This window comes from Erpetoichthys calabaricus, chromosome 4 (genome assembly GCF_900747795.2).
Source record: "Erpetoichthys calabaricus chromosome 4, fErpCal1.3, whole genome shotgun sequence".
Classification (NCBI taxonomy): Eukaryota; Metazoa; Chordata; class Cladistia; order Polypteriformes; family Polypteridae; genus Erpetoichthys; species Erpetoichthys calabaricus.
In genome coordinates this window covers 59,408,061-59,433,506 of record NC_041397.2, presented here as the reverse complement: position 1 = coordinate 59,433,506, position 25,446 = coordinate 59,408,061, and the positions used below count along the sequence as shown (strand labels likewise).

Here is a 25,446-nt window from a genome sequence, read left to right as displayed (position 1 = left end):
ACGGATAGAATAATTAAACATGTACTACGAAGATATTTCAATGTTCCTTAAACATTTTGAAGAATCGGTGTTCTAAGCTTACAAATGGCTTAACGTCTATTACAGAGCTGATTTTGTGGCGATTAGGTATTTGGAGAAAGAAAAGTATGGACAGGAATTGGAGGTTAGTATGTTTGAAAGAGACAGTACTTCTGTAATAAATTATTTCATCGAAGGTCGCACATGGCGCAGCAAGCCTCTTGTGTGAGACACGACCAATCACTGCGCCACCGTGTTCCCATGTTTAATAACATGCTTTCATTCCTATCATCATGAAAAAGATATCACGTATACATCTCAGTATTTTAATTATTCAGAGAGCTGTAATATCACGAATGTAATGGATTCTGTGTCCTGTTGGAGAAAGAGAAAGAACGGAAGCACGTAGTGATTCACACACACATAGAGCACATAGAAGATCAAATACAGAACAAAGCATTTAACATGCTACTTGAGAAACTAGTAAAATAAACGATTTTAAGATGAAGTTTATGATGTTCTACTTTAATGACAAAATAAACTACGTGATTAAAGTGGAAATTTCGAGATTAAAGTTGACATTTCGTGCTTTTTTCCCCACTGTGTGCCTATTTTTTTTCTCTGTACCCTAATAAGCTTTCATATGACACTCAGACGGTGGGCTACGACTCGCCTTTTCACGGCGACTTTGATATCTGACAACTTCTTTTTTATTTCGGGCACAGTGCGACTTTGTGAACTTGAGCTTTCGAGTTTCTCCGACACTCTGTCACTCGATCAACTTCCTTTTGTTGATTATACCACTGTTTAAACCAACAAATAGTACGTTTTTCCTTTTCCTCCACTTGGTATTCGCTGAAATTCTTATATTTTCCCCCGTGCTTTTCCCATTGTCTTTTCACAGAAGGCTATTTATATTGATTTGCATATTCAAAGAGGCATAATTCTAGGAGGAGTTGGGGCGAGACAGAAGGCGCGTGCACGTGCGTTACTTTTCACGCTGATCGGGATTTATGTAGTGGAAGAATGTGAAAGTTTGCGTGTGCACAGATTCCTGCATCTGGATTTTTCTGTGCATACGCACAATCCCGCTTTTGTGCTTACGCCATGTTATAGTGTGAGTTCTACGCACGGCGTTATACATGAGGCCCCTGGAGTGCTAGTGTGGCTGCAGGATTTCATTCTAACTAGTTTCTTAATTAGTGGCCAGTATTTACTGTTAATTAACATATTTTGTCTTAATTGTAATTTACTTGCTATGTAAGACTCAGACCCATTAATTGTTGAAAAATGAGAACTATGCTATCCATCAGGTGGATCATAACTTATTACTTACTATGGGCATTGAAAATGTGTGCGACTTACTCAATCTAAAGAAAACTGGAACTTCAAATGTCCAACATGGCATTACTTCAAACATGTTTAATAACCACGGTGAACGGCGACAGACGGCCATATTGGCAGCACACCAGCGGTCACTTGCAGACATGGAAACTGCCACAACACCACTGAGATTGTGACAGGACGCAGAGCAGAAATAACAACAGGGGGAAAAAGGACATACGATTACAGAATGTGTTCTACTGTATTATGGGTATAAACGTCAGGCAGCATCAACTACAATAAGAAATTATAAAAACAAAACCCAAATAAACTGATCTAGCATAACCCAACCTAACTCGAGGTGTTTATTAGAAATGTACTGATTTACTTCAAGTGGTAGAAGTACATAATACACAAGAATAGTTGCGTCAAGTATTTGATATTTTAAAATGTATGCTTCAATTTAAATGTTTCAAATCTAAACTGTAATAGAAATTTGTCAGTTTTCACCCACTGACAGAGGTCCACACAGGGCTCGATCCTAGTCAAGGATCAAAATCAAAAATAACATCATATTCATAATCCATGACCTTGAAATTGTCTAAAATGATACTCCAATGCTTGTTTGAAATTTGCATTGTTTAACCATCTGGGAGTGACACTTAGGGGGAAGAGGACCACCGGTAAAGAATCAAATATCAAAAATATTATCATATCCATGATCAGCAACCTCGAAATGACATAAAATGATACTCCTTGTACCCCATTAGGAGGTGAACCCCCTGGGGTCAGTTGATGGCCCCTGCAACTTCAAGTCCTTCTGATCATGTTTGCTGAAGCCACCTATTGGTTTAGTTTTTATCATAAGGGTGTAATTTCCTACACAACGTATCATCCAAAAATAGTTTAAAAATGAGTGTCCTTCAGGTCAAGAGGGTCAAAAATCGGGGGAACCCTAAAAAGCTCCATGTTGTGCATAACTTGACATCAGGACGCCTCACACTGTTGACTAAGGAAGTGCTGGACAGAAGTGATTTGAAAGCGTTCGTAAGTGAATTCTTAGAAATACAACACTTAAAACTTTGGGAGTGTTTCTATGAATTATTCAGACATGCATGCCATGATATTTTGACTACGTCTTTGTTTAGTGATTTTGGCTGTGATGAAAGGCAGGACTGACTCGCGGTTTTCACCGTAGCTTGCTTTGTGTGTGCCCCAATCTCTATTTAAATCTTTTTCCTCAGAAGGCATAACCAGGATGTTTACAGAATCTGCTCAGAAAGGAAGATTTACGAACGTAATGGCAGTTACTACAAGGTCAGTGTGAGCATTACAAAGCATTTCCTTTACCTTCCACTCCCTTTTCCCCCATCTTTCCATCTTTTCCGGGTGTACCACAGACTCCGATTGGACCTATCAGGAAGAAAACATAATAAAAACATTACTATAAAAAAAATGCAATTAAATGTAGTGTAACCACAAGGGGCCGCCACTGAGCCCCAGAGCACAGGCACAATAATGGCCACACACAGTTCCTGTTCAAATATTCATCTCCGACAGGTTCTTTGCAGGAACACCAGCCACCATAAACAAGTACAAATCGTTTCCTTCCACCTCCAAGACAGCGTTGCCCACTGCCATCGACTCTGACTCGACTTAAGTCAGGCAGCGGGCTTCTCTTATAAACTAGACCCAGGGAACCGCTTCTGGTCTCCTGTTCAAGTCGTCTGAAGTATTTCCAGGTTGTGCAGAAACCAAGGCAGTCCTCCCCTCACTGGACGGTATCCAAAGACCCCAACAGGGCTGCATTACCGGACTCCAGTGCCACCAAGTGGGTATCTTAATCTGGTCCAGCCTTGAGGAACACTGCCACCTGTTGTGTGGGGGAATGAACTCCTCCTGGTAAGCTTGTTCACTGAGTCCATCCATTATGGCCTGTCCTTCCATCCTGGCAGCTATAGTAGCCAATCTACGTCTGACAAGTGCACAGTCAGCTGCTCCTATGGGGCGCAAATGAGCGAAGGCTCCAAGGTAATGTTGAGGTTTAGCAGGTAAGACGGGACAGAGTACCGTACATTAGAAATCTGTCCTTTGAGGACTTCTGGAAGCTGCTTATTCAAATGGGGGGATGAGAGGGTCTGGTGGTTCGACACAAGGGTATTTTAGTTCCTTTTTTAAAATTAGTTTTGGTATATTTTGATTTAAATTCTTTATTGCATTACGAGGTGAGACACTAAAATAACTGGACTGGGCTTGGGGCTTTCCTGGAAAACCGTCTGGAGGTCGGCTGGATGTGAATCTTAGAACTGTATCCCCTACCGTCGACCAGCTAGGTATATCCTGTGAATAGCCCAGTCAGTATTTGCACAGCAATCACTACACGAGTTGCAGCAACAATGTCGGGTGAAAAAAGCGAACAGCGAGACAAGACAAGACAACACTCCTGCACACAATGCTTTTTCCGCAATGCAGTTTTTGACTGACAAAAACATTCCTGCCCTCGATCATCCTCCCTGTTCGCCCGATTTAGCTCCCTGTGATTTTTACTTGTTCGCGCAAATTAAAAGTGACCTAAAGGGAACACATTTTTCTTCAATGGATGAAGAGAAGACAGAAACAGCAAGCCTCAAGCAAGAAGCCTTCCAGCACTGTTTCAATCAATGGAAGATACATATGGAGCGGTGTAGAGATTGGGAGGGGGAGTATATAGGAGGTGACAATGTTTAGAATGCTATAATTCATCAATAAATATATTAACCAATCCGGTTATTTCTGTGCCTTACCTCGTATATTACTTTTTTCAGGTTTTTCCTTTTTACTTCATGGTTTTCTATTATGCAGATTTTAATTGTAATGATGGTGTTTTATTTCAATACATTCAAATATTTGAAAATCTTCCCACACTGTCATCTTGCTTCTGTAACTCCAACTCTGCTTGGCTCAGGGAGACAGGAAGTGACATCGATGACAGCCACATACAAGGGTCGGCACAAAGACTTGGTGGTCACCTGAGTTGGTGAATAAGGAGTGTATTGGAGTGGGCGCCTCTTTGTTGAAAGGCCCTGTGACCCAAGACCCTATTGAGTCTTAGAATTATTGTACTTGGCTCGACTGCAGATCAGTTTTGATTTTTGGCAAATTAAATTTGTGTGACTTTTAAAGATGTTTCTTCTCTTCATCGCTTTTCATAAAAGTCTGCCTTATCTCATTTGGTGGCATAAAAAGATTTTATTTCAGTGCAACATTTGCATGCTGATTCATTTTTAATTTAGCTTCAGTTTGGGTGTAGCAGTAGCACCACCACCTTGCAGTAAGGAGATCATGGGCTCACGTCTCGGGTCCTCCCTGTGTGGTAGCGATTTGAATGGTGAAAAGAAAGCTTTACAGATGTAATGAATGATTACTATTTTATAAACTGCTTAGTTTCATTTTTTAGTATTGGTCACCTAGGTGGTTTCATATTTTGTGATAATCATTTCAGATTAGCTTTCGTGTCAGTTTAAAAAAAGGCCACTCGATGGAAGATGAAGAAATGCATGCTGTGTCAGTAGAAAACACGCAAACGTGCACTTAGAATGTGCCATGAGAGTTCGGACTCTTCTGAATGCTTTGTGAAATGTCTCACTAGCGTCGTAGCAGCGTCTGTCTTTTTAATCTTTGGGTCAAGCACATCACGGCACCTTAGGAAGGCTGCCAGTACACATGAACTGCTAGGCATTCCTGATTCGATAAACTTCGTATGTGGGATCCAACCTCTTTATAAATATCTTTGGGTGTGGGATTCGCCCGTTCCATTGATTGAAGTTGCAGCTCCATTTTTTTTTTGCTTCTGTTCAATCTGTGCAGATACTTTGCGCTTTTTTCTTCTATCGAGAACTTAGAAACGTCTTGTAGATAGTAATAAATCTTTTGGTATTATTCTTATTTCTCAGGGTCTCATTCTGACTTGAGGAGGAGGAGCAGCAGGAGAGCTCCTTCTGTCTTTTTGTGACTGTAAGGGTACCACAGGGCTTGTTATGCATACACATTAGCCACGTGGTCTGGTGGCAGTACTCATTCTGATAATATACCCCTCAAATGAGAATACAGCAAGCTTTTTATTTTTATTTATTTATTTTTGGATGTCATGCTGGCCTTGCAAAGCATCATGGGGTGCTTGGAGAAAACATTCATCTAAAGCTCACCTCACTTTGGACGACTTTTTCCAGTGATTTTCAGTTGTGGCCTTCATTTATATAATCTTAGCCAGTCGGAGTCGGTCCACAGCCCACTCCTGTAAGGCCGATCGGCTAATTTGACACGGAGACCAACTACTCTGTGATTGGCCAGGATAAACTCAAACACGTTTGGTTTTCTCGTTAGTCAGGGGGACAGAAGAGCTGACCAGCAACTGAATAAACGAATGCTCATCCAGAAGCACAGTGCAAAGAATGCAGCAATGAGGTATGGAACATGCAGGTTTAGAACCTCAATATACAAGGCTGGTGTCTTGTATTTTACAAACTATAACAAAATGGAAAAAAGAATGAAAGGCCAGTGATTGTTGTTAAACTCACTGCTACTGTTTAATCCTTTGTAAATCGCTGCTCTGTCAGGCAACACGCTATTGGCTGCTACAAAAAGGAGCAAGCGTGACATACTGGAAGATTGGAGCTCAGTCGGTAAATGTGACCTGGGCTGCATTTTTCAGATGTGGAACTTGACATGGAGGCAGTGACGATATCAGCGACTGCGTAATGTAACGTCGGTTTAAGCCGCCCGCGTGGTCAATTTCCAGAGGAATATCTGCAAACACGGTCACTGTGTGGTGTAGCGGGTCCACAGCTCAGATCAAAAAGGCCAGTTTTTAAATAAATGATCGCCGCACTTGCGGCTTAAATAGGGGGCATGGTAGTGTGGCCGGAGCGGTTCCCGGGCGCATCTGTGATTGAAGCCAGGAGCTGCTAATCACCACACCTGAGCCACATCCCTGTAATAAATAGGAGAAGCGCAAGGTGGAAAAAAAGGAGAAGGAGGAGAAGGGTAAAAGACTGGAGAGCGAGAGAGCAGAACTGAGGTAGTGCAAGAGAGTGGACGAGCCAGCCAGCCAAGAAAAAGGAAGATCAGCGTGGTCGGGAGTCCCGGATACTGCGAGTGATCAGCGCTCAAGGGACAGATCGTGCCCACTGCCTATGTTTGAGGAGGAGCCTGCCCTAGGGATCTGAGGGATGACCATGTGTGCGAGAAGGAAGATGGGAGGACAACCGACCCCGAGCGGTCTAGCCGTCACCGGCGGAGGCAGCTAAGATGGGGGTCTGTAGAAAGAGGACCGCGGCAGCTGAAGTCTCGTTGGCTGAGCAAACCTTAGGAGAGCTGAAGAGGCTGGGAAGGAGCCGTGTCTGACTGTTGTAGCCCCAATGTCTGCTGCTGCTTTAGTCTCGTTTTAGCCTTGTTTTAACAGTTTGGGATCTCATCTTTTTATGGATCATTTATTTAATGGACATTTGAGTACTGCACTAATTTATCTGAACTCTTTTTTGCTTTTGGTTTGGTTTTAATAAAAGGCACTTTTTGCACCATCCCCTTGATTCGTTGTTTCTTCACTGTCCTGCTCATCGGTTACATTACCGACGATGTCAGGTTCAAGAGCTCCCAAAATGGAGACGGGAGTCTGGACCAGAACCCACATCATTACACACTAGTGTGTAGCGGGGCTACATAGTAGTAATAGTGTTGTCAGTGTTAGTACTATGTGCGTCTTGTTTCCATCATCCCATTTGCTGTTTGTGTGTCAGTGGATGTCGTCCCCGTAAAGGGGGACGGATAATGGGAGGAGACCGCAACCCCAATCCTGGAAAACCACCTGTTTGCTATTATTCAATTATGTACATCCATCTCAGGACTATTTAAGTAATCAGGGAGAGAAGGGAAGAAAAAAAAAGAGAGAAGAGGAAGGAGAGGAGAGAAGGAGATTTTTCACATTCACGACCAAGAGCCATCTTTACCTGCTGTATTCTACATCGCGCATTTCCATCCAGTTTGTTTTTCTATCCGCCGGACTTACTTCAATAACCTCATCACGAGAGACCCTGGGGTCGGAATTAATCATCCACCACGCACCAAGGATTCATGGTGAGGCTGCTCCATTTTGTCTGGGAAAATCAAACGACTCATTTTTCGCTAGTTCAGTCAACCACATTCAGGACAGTTTTTTTATAACCGGACTCAAGTTCACATTCATTTCTGTATCTCATTCAGTTTTTGGTATTTGTGTTGTTTGTTATATGTTACAGGGGCAAGGGAGGGTTTATTGTGTGTGTATATATATATGGTGTTGTTGCTTTGGTGGAGGGATATATATATATATATATTGTGCATTTTGTTTTTTGTTGTTGCTTGTTTAATATAATTACGCACCTATTTTATATATCACCTGTTTTTGTGAGCTTAATTAAACCGTCGATTGTGGGGAAAATTTTTATTTGTTAGAGGTACGGCTTGATATTTAGATTCAGCTCAGTAAATTATCCAGGCCACAGGTCTTGGAGGTGTAGCTGCCGGCCGGGTAAGAGGTCAGCAGTTAGAAGTGAACAACACATACCCGTTGTGAAAAATGCTTTGATGAATTTCATCGATCACCGCTGTTCTTGAAGCTCTCCGTCCTTCACAACTAAATCTTTGTCTCGGTAGCTGACAAGTGTCACCCACATCAGGCAGAGACGCACAGTCAGAGCAGACTACTGGCAGTTGGGTTATTCAAAAAACAGAACTAACACTTTTAACCCATTTTAATTTTATTTCAGTATGTGGTTATACTTTAATTTTAGTTTTTTGGATTTCACTCAGCTTTTAGTTTTGTTTTTATTATATTTAGTGAAATGCTGTTTTAATTAATGATAACAAGCCTGCTTCAAGGCAGCATGGGGCACTGGTCCGTCCCTGGGCGCACTCGGGCACACATCCACACTCACTCACAACAAGCCAGTGCCAGTTTTAGGTCCACAATTGACACCGAGAGACCACCTGTAACTTGAACTTGGGACAGTAAAGTGCTAGCCCTGCCGATGAATTTCTAATGGCAATCCTCCATGAAGTAGAGGCCCAGTCAGTCTGTATGGTATGCCATCTTCCTGCCAGTTCCCAGAATTACGATTATTTTTACTTGGTCTTTGAAACTTTAAGGTGATTCTACCCTGAGCTTCTCCAAATCACTGCTGTTATAAACAACAGTGGACCCCCCGAGGTGCATTTTCACCACGAATGCTGCTAGCTGAAGTTTGATTTCTCGTCCTCCATTGCTAACAGACCACATTTCAATTTTTATACTAATGTACTTCTACATAGTCATTGGTTTTGTTCATATTTAAATACTGAGATTGATTTCTGCTTTGCTTTTCGTTTGAACCTGATATGTGAATTTATAAGAGGTCCCAACTGCAGGTTTGTGCTCTGATTTCTACATTAAGAGGTACTGTAGTTACTTAAAAATCTCTCGAGATTCAATTTTAAATACAGTCTGCGATTTGTCAAGTAAGGATGTTCACAAGTCCTGGCACCGGAGAGGGGAGACGTGTTGCATGTTGAACGGCACATGCAAGTGGGAATTTCACTGCACTCTGCACACGTGACATTAATGACCCAGGAAGGAGCCCGTGGTCGAGTTTTGTGGTTTATCCAAACTGCTCATTTGTGACGCTAATACAGGAATACACTGAACCAAACTCTGTTACAGATGTTTCAATTTCATACTCAGAACTCGATGCACATGCCCAGCATTAAAGGTATCTCCATTCTGTGGACGTCTCCTTTCTGTCCTCACTTTGGGACACAAACGTTCTTTAAAAGAATTTCCAGACCACAGGTTAATCACTTTATAATAAAAACAAAATGGACAAAATAAATAAATAAAGACCATGAAGCTTTGCTCACCTTGGTCCCCTTTGTCGCCTTTCGCTCCATCCCGTCCGTCTCGGCCTGGAATGCCATTGTGTCCGGGGTCTCCAGGAACACCGGGATGTCCGGACATATAGCAGTCTTTACTGGACATGTCGTTTGTACTCACTAAACCAATCAACAGCAGAAGCAGAGCACTCATTTCGGAGCTCAGCCAATGGGGGGCAAGAAAAGAAAAAAGTTTGACTATGAAGTCATTTCTTGTATAAGTTCAACTTAATTGTAAGCAATGCTATTTTTTTGTTCAAATAAAATAAATAAAAAAACAAAATAAAAATGGACTAAAAGGGCAGAGATGGCAATTTGGTGGCACAAAGCATCAGCCAGGGCCCCACACAGACAGATGCATGCTGGGAGTGGCAAGAGGCTGGCTGGCACCATTCATCTGAACTCACTGAAGGTCACGGGTGGGGACCCTAAAGGCTGTTAATTCATCAATCCAATGCACGTACATAATATAGTGTACTGTACATAGCATATAGATATACATACATACATACATACACAGAAACTGTACTCAGTATATATATGTATGTATAAATAGCATTCGTAGTCTGAATCACAATCTGATTGTATGGGTGGCAAACATCCGCCACGGTGCCCTCTTTCAGTTGCAAATCATGGAATGTTGCATAGTTTACTGTGAAATAATGCAAAAAGTACAAGACACGTGTTTCACCCTAATTTGGGCTCATCAGGTGTACACACTCCACTGCTCCCCTCACGGGCATCAAACCTCGGACGTCAGCGTCAGAGACGGAGTCCCTTTATATTGTGCCACGCCGTGTGGCTCATTTATTTGACAGCCTGGAGATCGGGCCCAAATAAGGGAAAAACACATGTCGCATACTCTTTGTATTATTAGACAGTAAACTATGCAATATATATACAGTATATATATTTATATGTCTGTATGTATGTGTGTGTGTGTGTATTATATATATATATATATATATATATATATACATACACACACACACACATATACACACATATATATATACATATACATACATAATAGTATATAGACACATGTATACATACACACACACACACACACATAAATACATCTACTGTACATACATAATAGTATACACAGCATATACAGTATATACACACGTAATTTATACACTTAAACACACACACTTTCGAAGATGTATTACTCTGTGACTAAGTACACATGATTCACCAACATGTTGCACAGATACTTTAAAGTTTTCTTCAGATTTTGACACTTGAGGAAAGAACACATTGTGAGTGACCATCGATGGTGATGAACTACAAGAAGGACTGGGCTGCTGGACTGGTGTTTGCTGTGTGGCACATGAGAAAGTTGAGCATTTGTAAGATTTAATGAAACAAATGTGTTTTTCTTTTACAAACTGATTTTAACTACATATCCACCCAATCCTTAGTTACTGAGCAATACATTTTGAAAGTGCTCATGCCATTGTTTTAATAACCATTTATATGTTTATGTATATACTGTATGTATACGTAAATGCACATATAAATGTGTGTATAATATATACATACCGTATATTGTACTTGTATACACACACATAACAAATTCAGAATATATACATGCACACACCTGTATACCTACACCAACACATACCTGTACATACACATTATACATGAACTATCCAGTATAACCAGTAGCCACAAGTGTATACACATTTACTGTTCAGACATATGGACCCTTAACTTGCCTCCGTCATAACTAATACCATACCAGCACCAGAGCAGCAGGTCCTGAACACACACAGAACTCTAACTGGCTGCGTTAGAATTGCCAAATCTGCTGGCTGATTGGTAGATAAATATGAAAGGCACTTTATTATAGATAGATAGATAGATAGATAGATAGATAGATAGATAGATAGATAGATAGATAGATAGATAGATAGATAGATAGATATGAAAGGCACTTTATGATAGATAGATATGAAAGGCACTATATAATAGACAGACAGACAGATGGGTAGAAGTGTAAGGCACTATATTACAGACAGACAGCACTTTCCCATGCAGGTCTTTCCATAAACTGTCTTTAGCAAAGTCGTCCTTGAAAACCTGACATTCCCAGACATCTTGTAAAAGCAGCTCAGAGTACCTGCTCTCTCTTCACTAATCGCTGCCCGCTTTACTATTAGAGAATGGGGTGACTGCGTTAAACCGATCAACAAACATTTTGCGAAATAAGCAGATCTTCTATAAGCAAAGTGCACCAGTTCTTGGCATACAAACATAAAATGTCTCTCACCTCTCTCTACCGTGAGCCTGCAAGTCTTTCCCTTTTGCTGTGTTCACCCAAGTTAAGGATTACTGGGATGTTTTGCCAGGAACATTCAATTTTGTTCCAAGTGGATGAACACAAGTGTAAACAGCTTTGCTCCACTTGATTGTGCAGCAAGGTCAGACAGACACACCTTAATGCACGCTGCTGTGTTACCTGAAGCATTAGGGGGCTTAGAGAAGGAGAGGAAACCACTATGGCATCCAAAACATGGTGGGCAGATAGAGTTGACCTTGGGATGGCGAGCCCTGAATATTCCACTGGATACCTCTGAAAAGAAATCCACAGAAGGTAACAGAGTGCGAGAGAGAATATGTAACGCCATGAGGGGGCAGGTAGCAGAGGGCCACTAACCCCCTCCCCCTTTTCTTTTTCTTTTGCCAACCAACAGGTGGCAACAGAGGTTTTCTAACTGTTCTGGACAGAAAATGGGAGGCCTGGAAGCTGCTTGTGGATCAGCAGTTTACTGAAGCGCAGAGAGATATGAAGGAGCTATGAATTATAGCCATGGCCTCAGACACAAACACCTGCACGGCTTTACATGAGAGAGAGCAGGAGGAGAGGATTTGAGAAAGTGGGAAAGCCAACTCAAATGACAGAGAAAATCTGCCCGGATTGGTACCCTTAGAGGGACAGCAGTCAGTTTTGCTTTCTGTTTCAAATTTTCTTTTAAATCTTCAGGCTTTTATTGGATGGGTAAGAAAATGAGAAAGGAACTTTTCAAGAGAAACCCCCAGTTGTCACCACTGGTTTATGAGCACAACTGCAACAGTAAAAATGGAAATCAAAAATGGCAAAAGGAGGTTTGCTAAAAAAAAATGCTGAGGTCAAAAGAGGTCCTCTTAGTATTGGATCGCTCAGACAGTGGTATAAAGAAAGCGAGGGGCCCGGAGAAATTCATATTTTGAGGTTTTCACTTGTGAAGAAGTCAGAAACCTCAATGTGGCTACAAGGAATATGAATGAAGTGTTAAATGTGCACCAGTGGCAGCAGTTAGTTTTTTAAAATCACGACAGCGGATTCCCACCTAGATACCCCCACATGTATGTAAATTTTTCACAAGTTTACTAATCCCCAGCAGTTACTATTTGTAGAACTATCAAGGGCAATAAGTCTTAAAGACAGAGAGGATACTCTGGCTTTATCATAGAAAACCCTAGTAAATAAAAGTATAGCTTCCCATCTTTAGGTCAAAAGAGCATTTTCAATAAAAAATAAATAAATAAATAAATAAATAAATAAATAAATGTGTTCATGCTGGATGTGCTCATCTTCTTTGCAGCTCTCAATTTCGCCATGGATTACCCCAGTAAACCTGCCAGCCTGTCTCCATTTTACAAGAAGCCAAATTCCTCCATGTTTTAATGAAAAATTTTTTCAAGCGGCCAGCCACCCAGCAGTTTTCTTTCCAAGAAGAGACGTTTGTATCTTCACTGTGGATCACCATGGAGCAGGGATCTGACTTCACATCAGGATCCTCCCTGGGCTTTTGCAGTTGACTCCCACGGCCGCTGTTTGAAACTGTAGACAGAGTGCTGCTGGCAAACTGTAAGCCCCTGTAAGGATGGCGGAAATTAATGAATGCTTCTTTTTGTGGCCATGTAGCAGCACTCGGGTCTTTCTGTTTTGTGAAGTTCCTGGGCGATATCCAGTAGATAAATGCACAAATTTTATTTTTGGTCACATTTTCCTTGAAAAACTCCCAACGGTTTTCAGCCACATTTTAAAGTTTTGTCTGGACGCTGAATTCAGACAGACCGATGTGATTTCTGCATTTTTACTCTGTGGCCGTGTTTGAAGTTTTGAAGCAACGTGATCTGACCGGAGACCAACACTTACACAAATTCTCTGGTATGCTATTTATTTCCACAAAATAAAGTATTCCTTTGCTAGTCCAGAAACATCGGCCTTTTAATTTCAAGAGTTTACTACACAAACGAACATTAACTTACAATAGTTATATACAGTCGTATGGTATCTCTAGCCAGAAATGGCAGACATCTTTCATTATTTTATTTAGCACACATACGGTGGAAGCCAACAGAATGCACTGTAGAGGTATGTGATAACATAAAAAAAAATGTGGACAAAAATATGCCAAAAATGGATAATAGATTCATCTTATTTACATACAGTTTCATATACATTACAAATGATTCAGTAATATCTAAAAAATAAAAACAATAAGACAGAGTGGCAGTAAATCGGGAGGCTTTTATGGCGACTGACCACGAGCTTTCAATACTTTTGTGAATATGCAGCTTCAAACAGTTATGTTAATATTACATGGTTACAAGGCAGAGTTACCCAAATTTTAGAAGGAAGTTTTGATAATCATGACGACGATAATGCTAATAATAATCCCACCGCTGACACAAGGGGCGTTCGTGCGCCCAGCACTTCACTCGTAAACAACTGTAACTGCTGCAAAGTAAAACATTACTAGGACCACTCACCTCATAAAGGTGGTCTGCTGTTTAGAAGTTGTGAAAATAATCACAAAAAAAATCTTCTGTGCGTATCTACAAAATGTTTGACATAAACAAAGACCCACTTACGTTTTAGGAAATTGGATATCTACAACAGCAACAAAACAAATTGCACCTCTTCTTTGAAGACGCAAGTCCAAGTTGAACAATGATTAACATCTGCAAAAAAACACTTGACCTGATCAAGCTGAACACTAATTCCACATTTTATTGCTATAATCGAACAAGATTATTATTCCTGATTTTCACGATGTGCACTTTGGTTCCTGCAACGAAAATCTAAATAATCCTCAGCAGAGGGAGGTAACACTGTTACGTGCTCAAAGAATCGGGGAGGATCGCACTGGTTTTCTACCCACAAGACATTTCGAAACATGGGCTCTTCATCTTTAAGGGTTGCCATGGTTTTGTACAAATACCCGCCTTGTATTACATTTGGCAAACCCACCCTTTACTCGTGACACACACACCCCGCCGATGCACCATGTAAAGTCCGTGTTCAGGACTGTCGTATTCTTTGAATGAGGCAATGGAGCCTGATGAGGAGAAGGAAGAATCAACGTAACACCAGAATTCAATGGAATCCACTTATGAAATTGAAGAACTTGCAATTTGTAATTTACCTAAGTTATGGTCCATTACATCCTGTGTTTTATAATTGAACAATGACAAAATCTTTCATCTTTGGATAGCTCTATGCTAGGAATTTCAAAGAAGAGCTCTTTAGTTTAGAGCAGGGATGTGAACCATGAGCTTGAGGACTCCAAATGGCATACCTTATCCATTTATTTTTAGAGCGTCTGGTGGGAGAATACATTTGGATCAAATGATAAAGACTGGAATACTGCTCAGGGGACCCTTCACTTATTAAACTGGCCAGCATTTGAAAGACGCTTAAGAACAGAACACTGAACATCAACGACAACGGCAGAGTTCATGATGAATCTCGTAGAAATCATTCGCAAAAGCAAATGCAGCATTAAGAAGCACACCTGTCACCAGTAGAAGGTGATTCCACAGTTAGTTACGTAACAAAACCTGCCATCACCACACTGGTCCAAATGTGGGCCTGAGGCTGCTTCTTGTTTACTTGCTATGCATAAGCAGTTCAGATTCCAAAAGCGCAAATTAAATACTGCATCCTTAATGTTACAAATCATTAAAGACCCAGCACATTACTACAAAAAGGTATCAACACTTCATGCCCCTCAACATGAGGCAGACATTATCATCAAATTGTTAAATCGAGGCATTGTCTCAGCTCTAATCACTTATTTAGTGCTTGCCCATAGGTCACAACAAAGAAATGCTTAATTTCAAATTGGACATACATTTACATTTTGTGTTTTGAACACAAACTTCAAGCTTTACCTTCATGTGATGTGTCCACATTACACTTGGAAAGGGCTTCTACTACTGTAAATAAAACACACACACACACACACAAAGCAGGCTGGATCCCTGTGCTCAGCCCTTGTACTAAAGTAACAGTCAGCACATCTCACCCAGAGGCCTCCTTGAACGCCACGTGGGTTCAACAGCTCAGCAAAGCAAAGGTGCGCTTCACATGAGCAGGCCCAGCTTATTTCTATAAACCAGCACAAGGTCTTCTAGAAGAATGAGGCCTAAAGGACACAAATACGAGAAAGCACATACTGTGAGTCCTGTGTGACGGGCCACCTGCCTAATGCTTATTATACAATTATGTATAAAACCTTTGGAAAATAGAGTAATAAAAATTAGGTAAGGCTCTGTTAAATAAAGAAAAAATAGTATATTTCAGCCAGAAAAAAAGGGAATTGTAGCACTTTGGTCTTTCAAGGGCTTCTACTACCAGTGAACACTTTCAAGCGGTCTGTGACAGTGGGAAGACTTGTGGACTCGTCAGTCTGGTTAACTCTGCCATATTTATTTGTGCATTTTATTTACATGTACTGACACTTATAAATAGCATTACATGTACAGTATGTAGTAAGGGTCCAGCCTCGAAAACAAAACTTAATACAGAACACATAAGTAACGTTGCTCAGCACAGCACACTGAATGTTTTTTTCGTGCAATAAGAATATACTGGCCATCCATGAACTTCACAGCAAATAACTGCCTGCTTTGCTCCATGCATCAACCCATAATCTTTCATGTACGCCAGCTGATTTCTTAAAATATTTTCTTCACATGCCCGTTCTGAATGTCTACCACAGCACTGCTGACAATGTCAATTGGTGGATCCACAAGGCCGATCACTTCCTAAATGGAGTAAGTTTGGTGAAGGTGTGCCAGAAGGGAGCTTGTTTGCGTTTGGGTTCTGCCAAGGAGAAAACCTGTTGTTGAGGAATGCTTGTTGGCACAGTGATGTGACGCTGATGTATTGGATGAAGACCTTGATGAGGTGGAGGCACAGGGCAGCCATTATAACTCACACCTTAAAAGAAAACAAAGAACAATGTCTAAACATTACATGTCTCAGTATGTTTCCTACAAGAATTTCATGTTCTCCTTTAAACAAGTCTGTCTTGTTTCTACTATTCCTGGAACCTCAATGTTGGCATTCTGGGGCAGGAGAATTTTGCAGGTTTTCCTTCAGATGAGGGATTTTGCACACCTTTTCATTCGGCTGCTGCTTTGCAATGTCAACTTTAAAGTTGATTAGATGAAGATCTGTCCTGGCAGAACACCTTTCATGAAGTTCCAGGAATGACAGAAAACGGATGATATCAGAACCACTTTACCAAGTGACTGACTATTAGTTGCATCCCATAAAATCTGAGATTGCCCTGGGGAGTTCAATACTTCCTGGGATATCGAGGGTCTGTTCAGCGATGGCTCTGTTCAAATCCAAAGCTTTTAGTGAAGAATTTGTACGGACTCCAAATGAGCACCACATTAACTGCTGACATTACCTGTGAAAGCTGGTGAGCCGCTCAAGTTAAAGGACACTGACAAGATTCCTCACCTTTTATCTTTCCTTGCCTTGATTTTCTGGCATTTGAGATGGCCTGCTTCTTCTGGTTTTCTGATATTTCCATTCCTGTCATTTAGGACAACAAAGAAAGTGTGAACTTATATATAGAGTACCATACATGAACTACTATAAACTCTCAAGGCCTCACACTTCTACAAAAAGAGAACAATCACATTTACGATCTAAACAGTAATAAACCAGAATTAGGAGAGAAGGTTTACAAGATAATAATCAGAGAGGATAAAATACAGTAGTGACAGTAACATCTGATGGGGTGTGCAGTTTGACTTTCATTAACAATAAATATTCATGTCTTCATTGTTTAAAGTTCTTAAACCTTTTATTCTAATACAAAGTTGCAGAAATTAAAAATAACCATAAATGATATATTCATATATTAAATTATGACTGCACATGTGCAAAACACATTTTTCCCAGTAGGCAAAGTAATTACAGATATTTGCACGCATATTAAGGCTGTGTTCATACAAAGAAATAAGAATTTTCTTTGTTTGAAATCAATGGAGCAAAGGTGGCAAAATAAAACAAGAAGCCAGAAGCCGTAGCGCATGCCAGTCAAAGCCAGTAACAAATGAGCTGCCACCCTGTACCCAAGGATCCAAAGAGTACCAGCTGCAGAGCCTCCCCTTTCAATCAGTGGAGCGAGCGCCAGTGCTGTGCGTAGTCCCCAAAGTCTAAACTCCTGTTGACAGTAAAGCTAATTTATACTTAATGAGGAGGCAACCTGGGCTGATGTGACTGAAAAATGTTGAGCCACAAAAACATTGTGCTGAGTGCGTCAGGTTCTGCTTGTCCCACACAGTGACGTTTTGCACAAGGGACAAAAAAATATAAAAACAAACGACGGGTAAAATGGCTCATTACTGATCACATGCGTTAAACAAACTTGATGCTGTCAGAGCCGTGTCACTGCAACCATCCATGACTGACATTGCATAATGGAGGGCTTTAGCCTAACTGAACAGCACTGATCACAAGGCAGGAGCAGTCACTCATTTAAGTAAACTTGGGACACACCTCACATATTAATCAGTTTAGTTTAGTGCATTGTAATGCTTATGATTATTAAAAGACTATTTTTATTCAAAAAGGCTTCAAAGATCAATATATACTACATAAAATACATTTGGGTGATTAGCAGGAGAATACAGCGCTACCAAATGACATAACAGATGTTCAATATTATAGTTACTGCAGAAGTTAAAAAACACCAAGCAATACGCAAATCAAAAATCCAAACCAGTCAAAATGAACAACTTTAACCAACACCATTAATGTTTTTTGAGAATCTGGAAGTGTGTGATGCTGACCTTTATACAGCTGCTGGAGGTCACTCACTGGGACTTGTGGTAGTCACAACTCAGAACCCTACCTTGCCACGCACGAGAATATGTACAAAATGACAGAAAGACAAAAATGACAAAGACAAAAGAATCAACAATGCTAAATAAAAAAAAATCTTAAATGGAAAAAATATTGAAATATTCTGAATCCCCACCTCCATAACAACATGAAATGATCCCTATCATTATAACCTTTGCCAAAATGATTAGTAACGCTCAAGGGCAGACTTCCCTGGATGACAAATGGCCCTATGTGGTGGCTCTGAGGCTAGGGATCTGCACTGGCAATCAGAAGGGTGCCGAATCCCATAAAATGCCAATAGGGACTCTACTCTGTTGGGCCCTTGAGCAAGGCCCTTAACCTGCAATTGCTGAGCGCTTTGAGTAGTGAGAAAAGTGCTATATAAATGCAAAGAATTATTATTTATTATTTTATGCCATGAACCAGGATCTTTTTAACTGACCTCCTCTGCCCATGGAGAAGTGAAGCAATGTGTATCTTCATATTGGTAATGAAACTGAGTCCTCCTCCACTAACTGGCTGGAAAGGATTTTGCTTCTGAGTTAAGTAAAAGACAATGACTCAAGCCCAGTTGCTCGGTCTGTGGTGGGCTGTGCTGGCTGGGATTGGTTCCAGCGGACCTCCGTGACCTTGTGTTAGGATATAGTGGGTTGGAAAATGACTGACTGATTGACAGTTGTTCGGGGTTGTGGAAAAAGTAAGTTCTTTCAGTATTTCAAAGAAAGGAAAGCCCTTAAAACAACAACATCATTTATTTGTAACTTTGCTGTTGTAATGCATATACAAATACAGATATGCTCTGCATAATAATCTGTCTGAGCAAAATTCAATCATATATACGTTGTCATAAGCAGCACCAGCCATTGTCTCGTATCACACGTCTCTTGAACATTGCAGTGTTATCTCTTTTCATTTCCTAAGAATATTACCATGAAGTGCATCATGGCTCATAAACTCAGTAGAACCAGTGATAGCAGCAGCATGAGGCAAAGGAGAAGTACCGATTTGGAAGTGAAACAAAAGGTTATTAAACAACATGAAGCCAGAAAATCAGTGAATGCTATTTGTGATTTAGGTATGTCACATTCGACAATCATGACGATCCTCAAAAACAAATTAAAAATCCTCCAAGCTGTTAAAGAATTGGCTTCAACTAAAGCTATACGAAAATGAGTACCGTGTCAGATATGGAGAAAACGTTAATGATGTGGATTGAGGACCAAAAACAAAGGCAAACAAAGGCACATTCATGATCACTACTAAGGTACAAAGTTTGTTTGAGACGCTTAAAGAAAAAGCAGGACCAGACCGTATATAAAATGGTGTTTGCACAGTGTCCAAATCACATAATGTCTTGCTTCCCAGAACACATCATGAACAGAAGAGGCACACACCTGTCATATACTGTTACATGTGCCTGTTGCATTTACAGTTCTGCCTATTTGGTTCAGGGTAGTGAGGATAACCTTAGGGCTGTAATGTTACTTTTGATTACAAAGTCAACTCACTTAAATTACAGCTGGTGGTTTTGATAATGTCAGAATATACCATTTGCTAGTGTAACTTAATAACCTTTCTACTGAAACTTTAAAATCAACAGAACTTACTTAACAATACATAGAAGCAGTGGCTACACAGTGTGTACCACCAATGCCATCTGCCGAAACACAGGAAAATAAATGCTAATACTTGGAGGATTTAAACTTAATAGTGATGTCTAAAAAGCATGAACAACATCACTTGATTCACCTAAAAAAGGCAAAAAGCACAGGATACACTTCCTAGTCATATGCATGGCTGTTGTCTATGTTATGCCCAGTGCTGGAATGGATTAAGAAGCTTTATGCTTATATTTTGAGAAACCAGATCGTGAAGTAAAAATGAAACCAGAAAGTTTTCTCTGGAAGCAAGACCAGGTGTATTCATGAACTTTTATTATACTACTACAGTGCATACACATTCAATGTAAAAGATTTTAGTGTAATAATCTAGTTTTGGCTATAGGATATTATATACCAAATATACTCGAGTATAAGCCGACCCGAATATAAGCTGAGGTACCTAATTTTACTTACAAAAACTGGAAAAACGTATTGACTCGAGTATAAGCCTAGGGTGGGAAATGCAGCAGCTACTGGTAAGTTTCAATAATCAAAATAAATACCAATAAAATTACCGTACATTAATTGAGGTATCAGTAAGTTAAATGTTTTTGAGTATTTATTTCAAAGAAAAACAGTAAACTAGCTCTGTAATTGGAGAAGAGGGTCAACAAAAACAATATGGTCTCTCTCTCTCGCGTGTGTGTGTCTCTCTCTCGCGCTCGCTGCACAGGGAATGCACAGGGAAAGACTGAACACGTGCGGAAATCATCGGCGCGCACAAACCGAAAGGGAAACTGGCTTGTTCATATACCGGGGGCAGTGGGACCTGACTCGAATATAAGCCGAGGGTGACGTTTTTCAGCACATTTTGGGTGCTGAAAAACTTGGCTTATATTCGAGTATATACGGTAAGTGATAGATGAAAAAGCAATCTTTTATCTTACCCATTTCCTTGTCCTCCTGCACTCTTCGTCTTTCATCTCTACATGCTTGCAACCATTTCTCCTTGTCTTCAGGCTTCTTCGCATAGAAAAGATACAGTTCACTACTGACTTTATGTTGAAGCTTAAAAGCATTTTTCACTGTGATGCTAAAATCTTTGTCTCTGCCATCCTCCACATCCAAGACCTCCATTTCATCCATATCAATCCGGCTTTTATAATATAACATATCCCGTCTTAAAATGTCCTTTTTGCATAAAATGAGCTGGTGGTCAAACAAAAAGAATGTCCTCTGTTGTGTTTTTCCATGCTTAGAAATTTTGGTTAGTTCTCCAGAATGAATCAGCTCAGAGCTTCTTTCCAAGACGTCTTCTCCCTAAGAACAGGAGCAGAGAAGACTTCATGTCATTTTAGTCATACCAGAAAACTGACAGACAACTTATTTTTGTTAGTTTCATTTAACATTTTAAATCAATAGATTTTAAAAGGTTAGAAGCATGAGATTATAAAGTGAACATTTTCAATGTGTGTAGTTCAGTAATCGTGTGGTAAAGATTCCCGAGATTCACCAATACATTAATCTTAAGTGTTTCATTCATAGTCAACAGCATGGAAGGCCAAGGCACTTATTTTTAGTAAATAAAACTGAATGATTTCAGGAAGAAACTAAAAATGCTCAGGAAACACACCATTTGGACTACTTTCCTTTGACACGGCACATTCCATACTAAGAGAAACACTATATGAAAAATATAAAAAGACACACTTAATGTATATGAAATCAAAAAGTGCAATCTAGTCCAAAATGAAAAAAAACTGAAAGCCTGAAGGATTCCCAGCATCCACTGTCTGCTTTGCTGTGCACTGACCATGCTTTCTTTATTTCATCATCACTTTGAAATGTTGTGTTAGATTTCTTGTGCAAATTTAACACTTGAACACATTCACACTTTTTGAAAATGATTTTTTTTTTTTTTTTTTTAAAAACTAGGGGGTTTTTGCCCCCTGCTCGCTTCACTTGCCAACCCCCCTGCCTGCGTTATGCGCCAGCAACTTCGCATCTGTCGCTCACGTATGTGGATTTCGATTTCACCAAACAACTTAACTTTTAATTCTCACGGATAGGCCTCTTCATTGGGAAGAAACACTACTTTTCCCTGATGGCAACGTGAATTAGATGATCTACAAGTCACCGACTTAAAGTTTAAAGCCAAACAATATCTACATACTTCTGTCATATTACCTATGTCCATATATTCAATCTCTTTTTGCTTTTATCTTTTCGTCAATATAGCATTGAATTTTGATTCCGTGTTTGGAATTACATCGTGTCAATGCAACGTATAACTGCCTGTGGGTGAATATTGTTTCTTTCTCTCTACACAAACTGCGTGCCTGACAATAGCATTCACACAAATGAGAAATGATTGAACCGTGTGCGTGGTTGTAAATGTTTTAGATGTGGGTAGAACTTTTCCAAATCTCTTTGCATAAAGTCTTTTTTCGCAGGGCTTGAAATTTTCTCACGGGATTTCACTTTCACCAAACAACAAATCTTTTAATTCTCGCGGATACGCCTCTTCATTGGGAAGAAACACTACCTTTCCCTGATCACAACATGAATTAAATGATCTACAAGTCTCCGAATTAAAAGTTTAAATCCGAACAATATATTCGATCTCTCTTCACTGTTCCGTTATTTCACCGAGTAATCATTTCTATTTGTTTACGCTAATGCGATCTTTACTATTATTTTTACTTTTGAATTTTCGTACTTCCATTATCTCTAACCTGCTCTGCATGTGTATCGTGCCATCATTTTTGAATTTTTTACGATGTTCAACTTTGTCATCTACTTTTGGCTGTTATTTCCGGCCCCGGGCATGGTTAAATCTTTTGACACAAAGTCTCATCTTGCGGGACATGAAAGTGTCTCTCTGAGAAAGACACGTCTCATCTCTCTTCCCAAGATTTTTTTATTATAATAGAGAGACAAAAACTAAGCCTAAATGTTTAAAAAAAAAAAATCCCATACAGTACTTCTACTCAATATAACATTTTAACAATAATAAATGATTTAAATAATGAACAATAAAATCCAGAAATAATTATTAATAATGACCTTTATCTATTAACATTATTCGAATAAACCTTCTGTCTATAAAAAAATGCTATCTATCTTTTGATGCCACTTTTCTGTTTTAGGATAACAGTGCATATTTAGCTACAAAAGGTGTAAGGCAGGAATCAGTCCTGGGCACAGGGCCAGTACACCACAGGGCACAATCATTAACATACCCACAGTCATACACTCACAAACTGACAATTTAAAATACCCAACTAACCCAACAGATGCATCACTGGGACATTTGAGTCAACCAGTGATACCTGGAGAAAATACACATGGACAAGGAGAGAATGTGCAAACTTCAAGAATTGGGATGGGATTTTAATTCACAATTCTGGAGTTGTAAAAGCACAATATGGTGGATCACTGATCTACTGCAATTTTCATTAAAACAGAAAACAATCCCTGTAATCTTAATTTGAATGGTTTAGACATTATAAGCACTAAGCAGTCAGTAATGTGTATTGTGTTGGCTGATCAAATGAAATTTAATTTAATTTGCTATGTTTTTTCATGTTTGTAAGATGCCTATCTAAAAACCATCTGATTAATTAAAGACCTACCATTCTTTTTAGAAATATCAAAATGCACTTTTATCACTACAAAAGGTGAGTCTCTGGTTTAAATCAGCATTGTTAAGCCAGAGCTGAAGTGCTGGGGCAGATTGCTTCAAAGAACATCATTAAAGACACTGAATTACATGGAGATTAATCCTTTCAAAAGTCCACTTTCATCATGCCACGTTTTCTTTAGCGTCTGACCTTTGCAACTCAATGTTTACCTCACAGCTTGTTAACCTAGTGTAAGTGTAAAAGCAGGCAATCTCTACTTGTAGATTAATAATTCCTACCTCCCAGCCCACAATGGAGACCTGCCAGTGAGCGATCTTGTCTATGCTCTCCAGTCTCCTTTTCCTCTCATTAATGAGACAAGCGACATTTTTCATAGCTTCATAAGCTGCAGAGATGTTCTGGTAGTCACTGTGTAGACAAACACAAGTTAGAAAAAAAAATTGCATTTTTCAAAGCAAGTAACCTAACATGTAGTTATGGTTATGATGATTGTATGTATTTACTGGACCTCAGAATCATACAAATCATACAAATAAACTTCTCTCGTGTAAAATTTCCTATTAATTGCTCTGTTTCACCAGTGTACTAGAAACCTCTAAATATCCCTTTACAAGAACAGGAAGCTTAAAGAAATCTGTATAGCTGTATCAAAATGCCACTTTTAATGGAAGATATCTACTTCTTCTGCAATCACATAATATTGAAGGATACTTTGTCTTAAATTACTTGTAAATCCATTTTCAGTCTTCCTCTGACTACTGAAGTATTAAAGTGCATTCTATTGATTATGAGAGTTCAAATTCTAGACCTGTGTTTCTTAAAAGTTTTTTTTTTTTCTTGAAAGCCAATCTTGCCCTTCTTAGTGTCTTAGAGACCCAATCAATGATTACTGTCAGATCACCTGGGGGGAGATGCAGTGGTGGGGTGGCTCTCTCTTAAAGAATTGCCGTCGACAGTCACAATGGGGCAATGTTGTTTGCTTAATCTGTGAGACACTTTGCAAACTGTTCACAAGCATTTCTCTTTGAATACAATGGTGAGTCACAATTCGTCACGACCAAAACTATTTTCTAGACTAATGGTAGTCTCCCTGCTCTCACACATGCACACGTATTTAAAGAGAACAAGGAATTATTCAAAACCGCACTTAGTTTTTGAATATTCGGGGCTTTCTTCATGCAAAATAATATTCAACAATCCCAGACCAAAAAAACTCATGATAATAAACTCTAAAGACTTCAAAAATAAAATCTGATGTACATGTATACTGACATAAATACAGCATGTACTAAAATCCCAAATAGTGGTACTACAGCATGTACACACACATGTTCATAAAAAGAACTTTACAACTGAGCTGTTCATTTTCTTTTCCAGCAAAACTCACTTGTGCTCTGGAGTTGTATATTTTAGCAGTTCAGCCAGCTGAAGTGGGTATTTGCAGATCTTCTGCACAGGAGTAAGAAGAAAGCCATCAATAGCGATATCGATCATCTGCTGAAGCAGGCGGCATGCCTCAAAGAAGTGTCGGTATTTGCTGTGCTTCACCAATTTTGCCAGCTCCACACAAGCACTGGGGTGATTATTACAGTATTCTGAATAGATGGCAAACCCTTCTTGCTGTAAAAGGAGAGCATGCTGTTAGAAACAATAGCTATTTTGAGGTTATCCATTGCCACAAAATGTTCAGTCATATCAAGTTGTTCTTGCTGTTGTTTATTTTACTACTGCCTTAAGATAATAATAATAATAATTCTTTGCATTTATATAGTGTTTTTCTCACTACTCAAAG

The 25,446-nt window shown here is 39.7% G+C and overlaps 2 protein-coding genes across 2 annotated transcripts in view; both read right to left on the bottom strand.

Moving 5' to 3' along the window:
* Nucleotides 1–9,442, bottom strand: part of c1qtnf9 (C1q and TNF related 9) — a 49,978-nt gene extending 40,536 nt beyond the window's left edge. Inside the window, exons 1-2 of the mRNA XM_051926592.1 lie at nt 9,250–9,442; nt 2,692–2,754 (exon numbers count right to left, since the gene is read on the bottom strand). Of these exons, the coding sequence (XP_051782552.1) occupies nt 2,692–2,754; nt 9,250–9,415 (229 nt within the window). The 5' untranslated portion in view covers nt 9,416–9,442. The remainder of the gene's footprint in view (nt 1–2,691; nt 2,755–9,249) is intronic.
* A 4,225-nt stretch (nt 9,443–13,667) lies between these two features.
* Nucleotides 13,668–25,446, bottom strand: part of LOC114650076 (uncharacterized) — a 208,809-nt gene continuing 197,030 nt past the window's right edge. The window contains 5 exon segments of the mRNA XM_028799516.2: nt 13,668–16,483; nt 17,015–17,089; nt 20,958–21,330; nt 23,933–24,062; nt 25,042–25,274. Coding sequence (XP_028655349.2) covers nt 16,302–16,483; nt 17,015–17,089; nt 20,958–21,330; nt 23,933–24,062; nt 25,042–25,274 — 993 coding nt within the window. The 3' untranslated portion in view covers nt 13,668–16,301.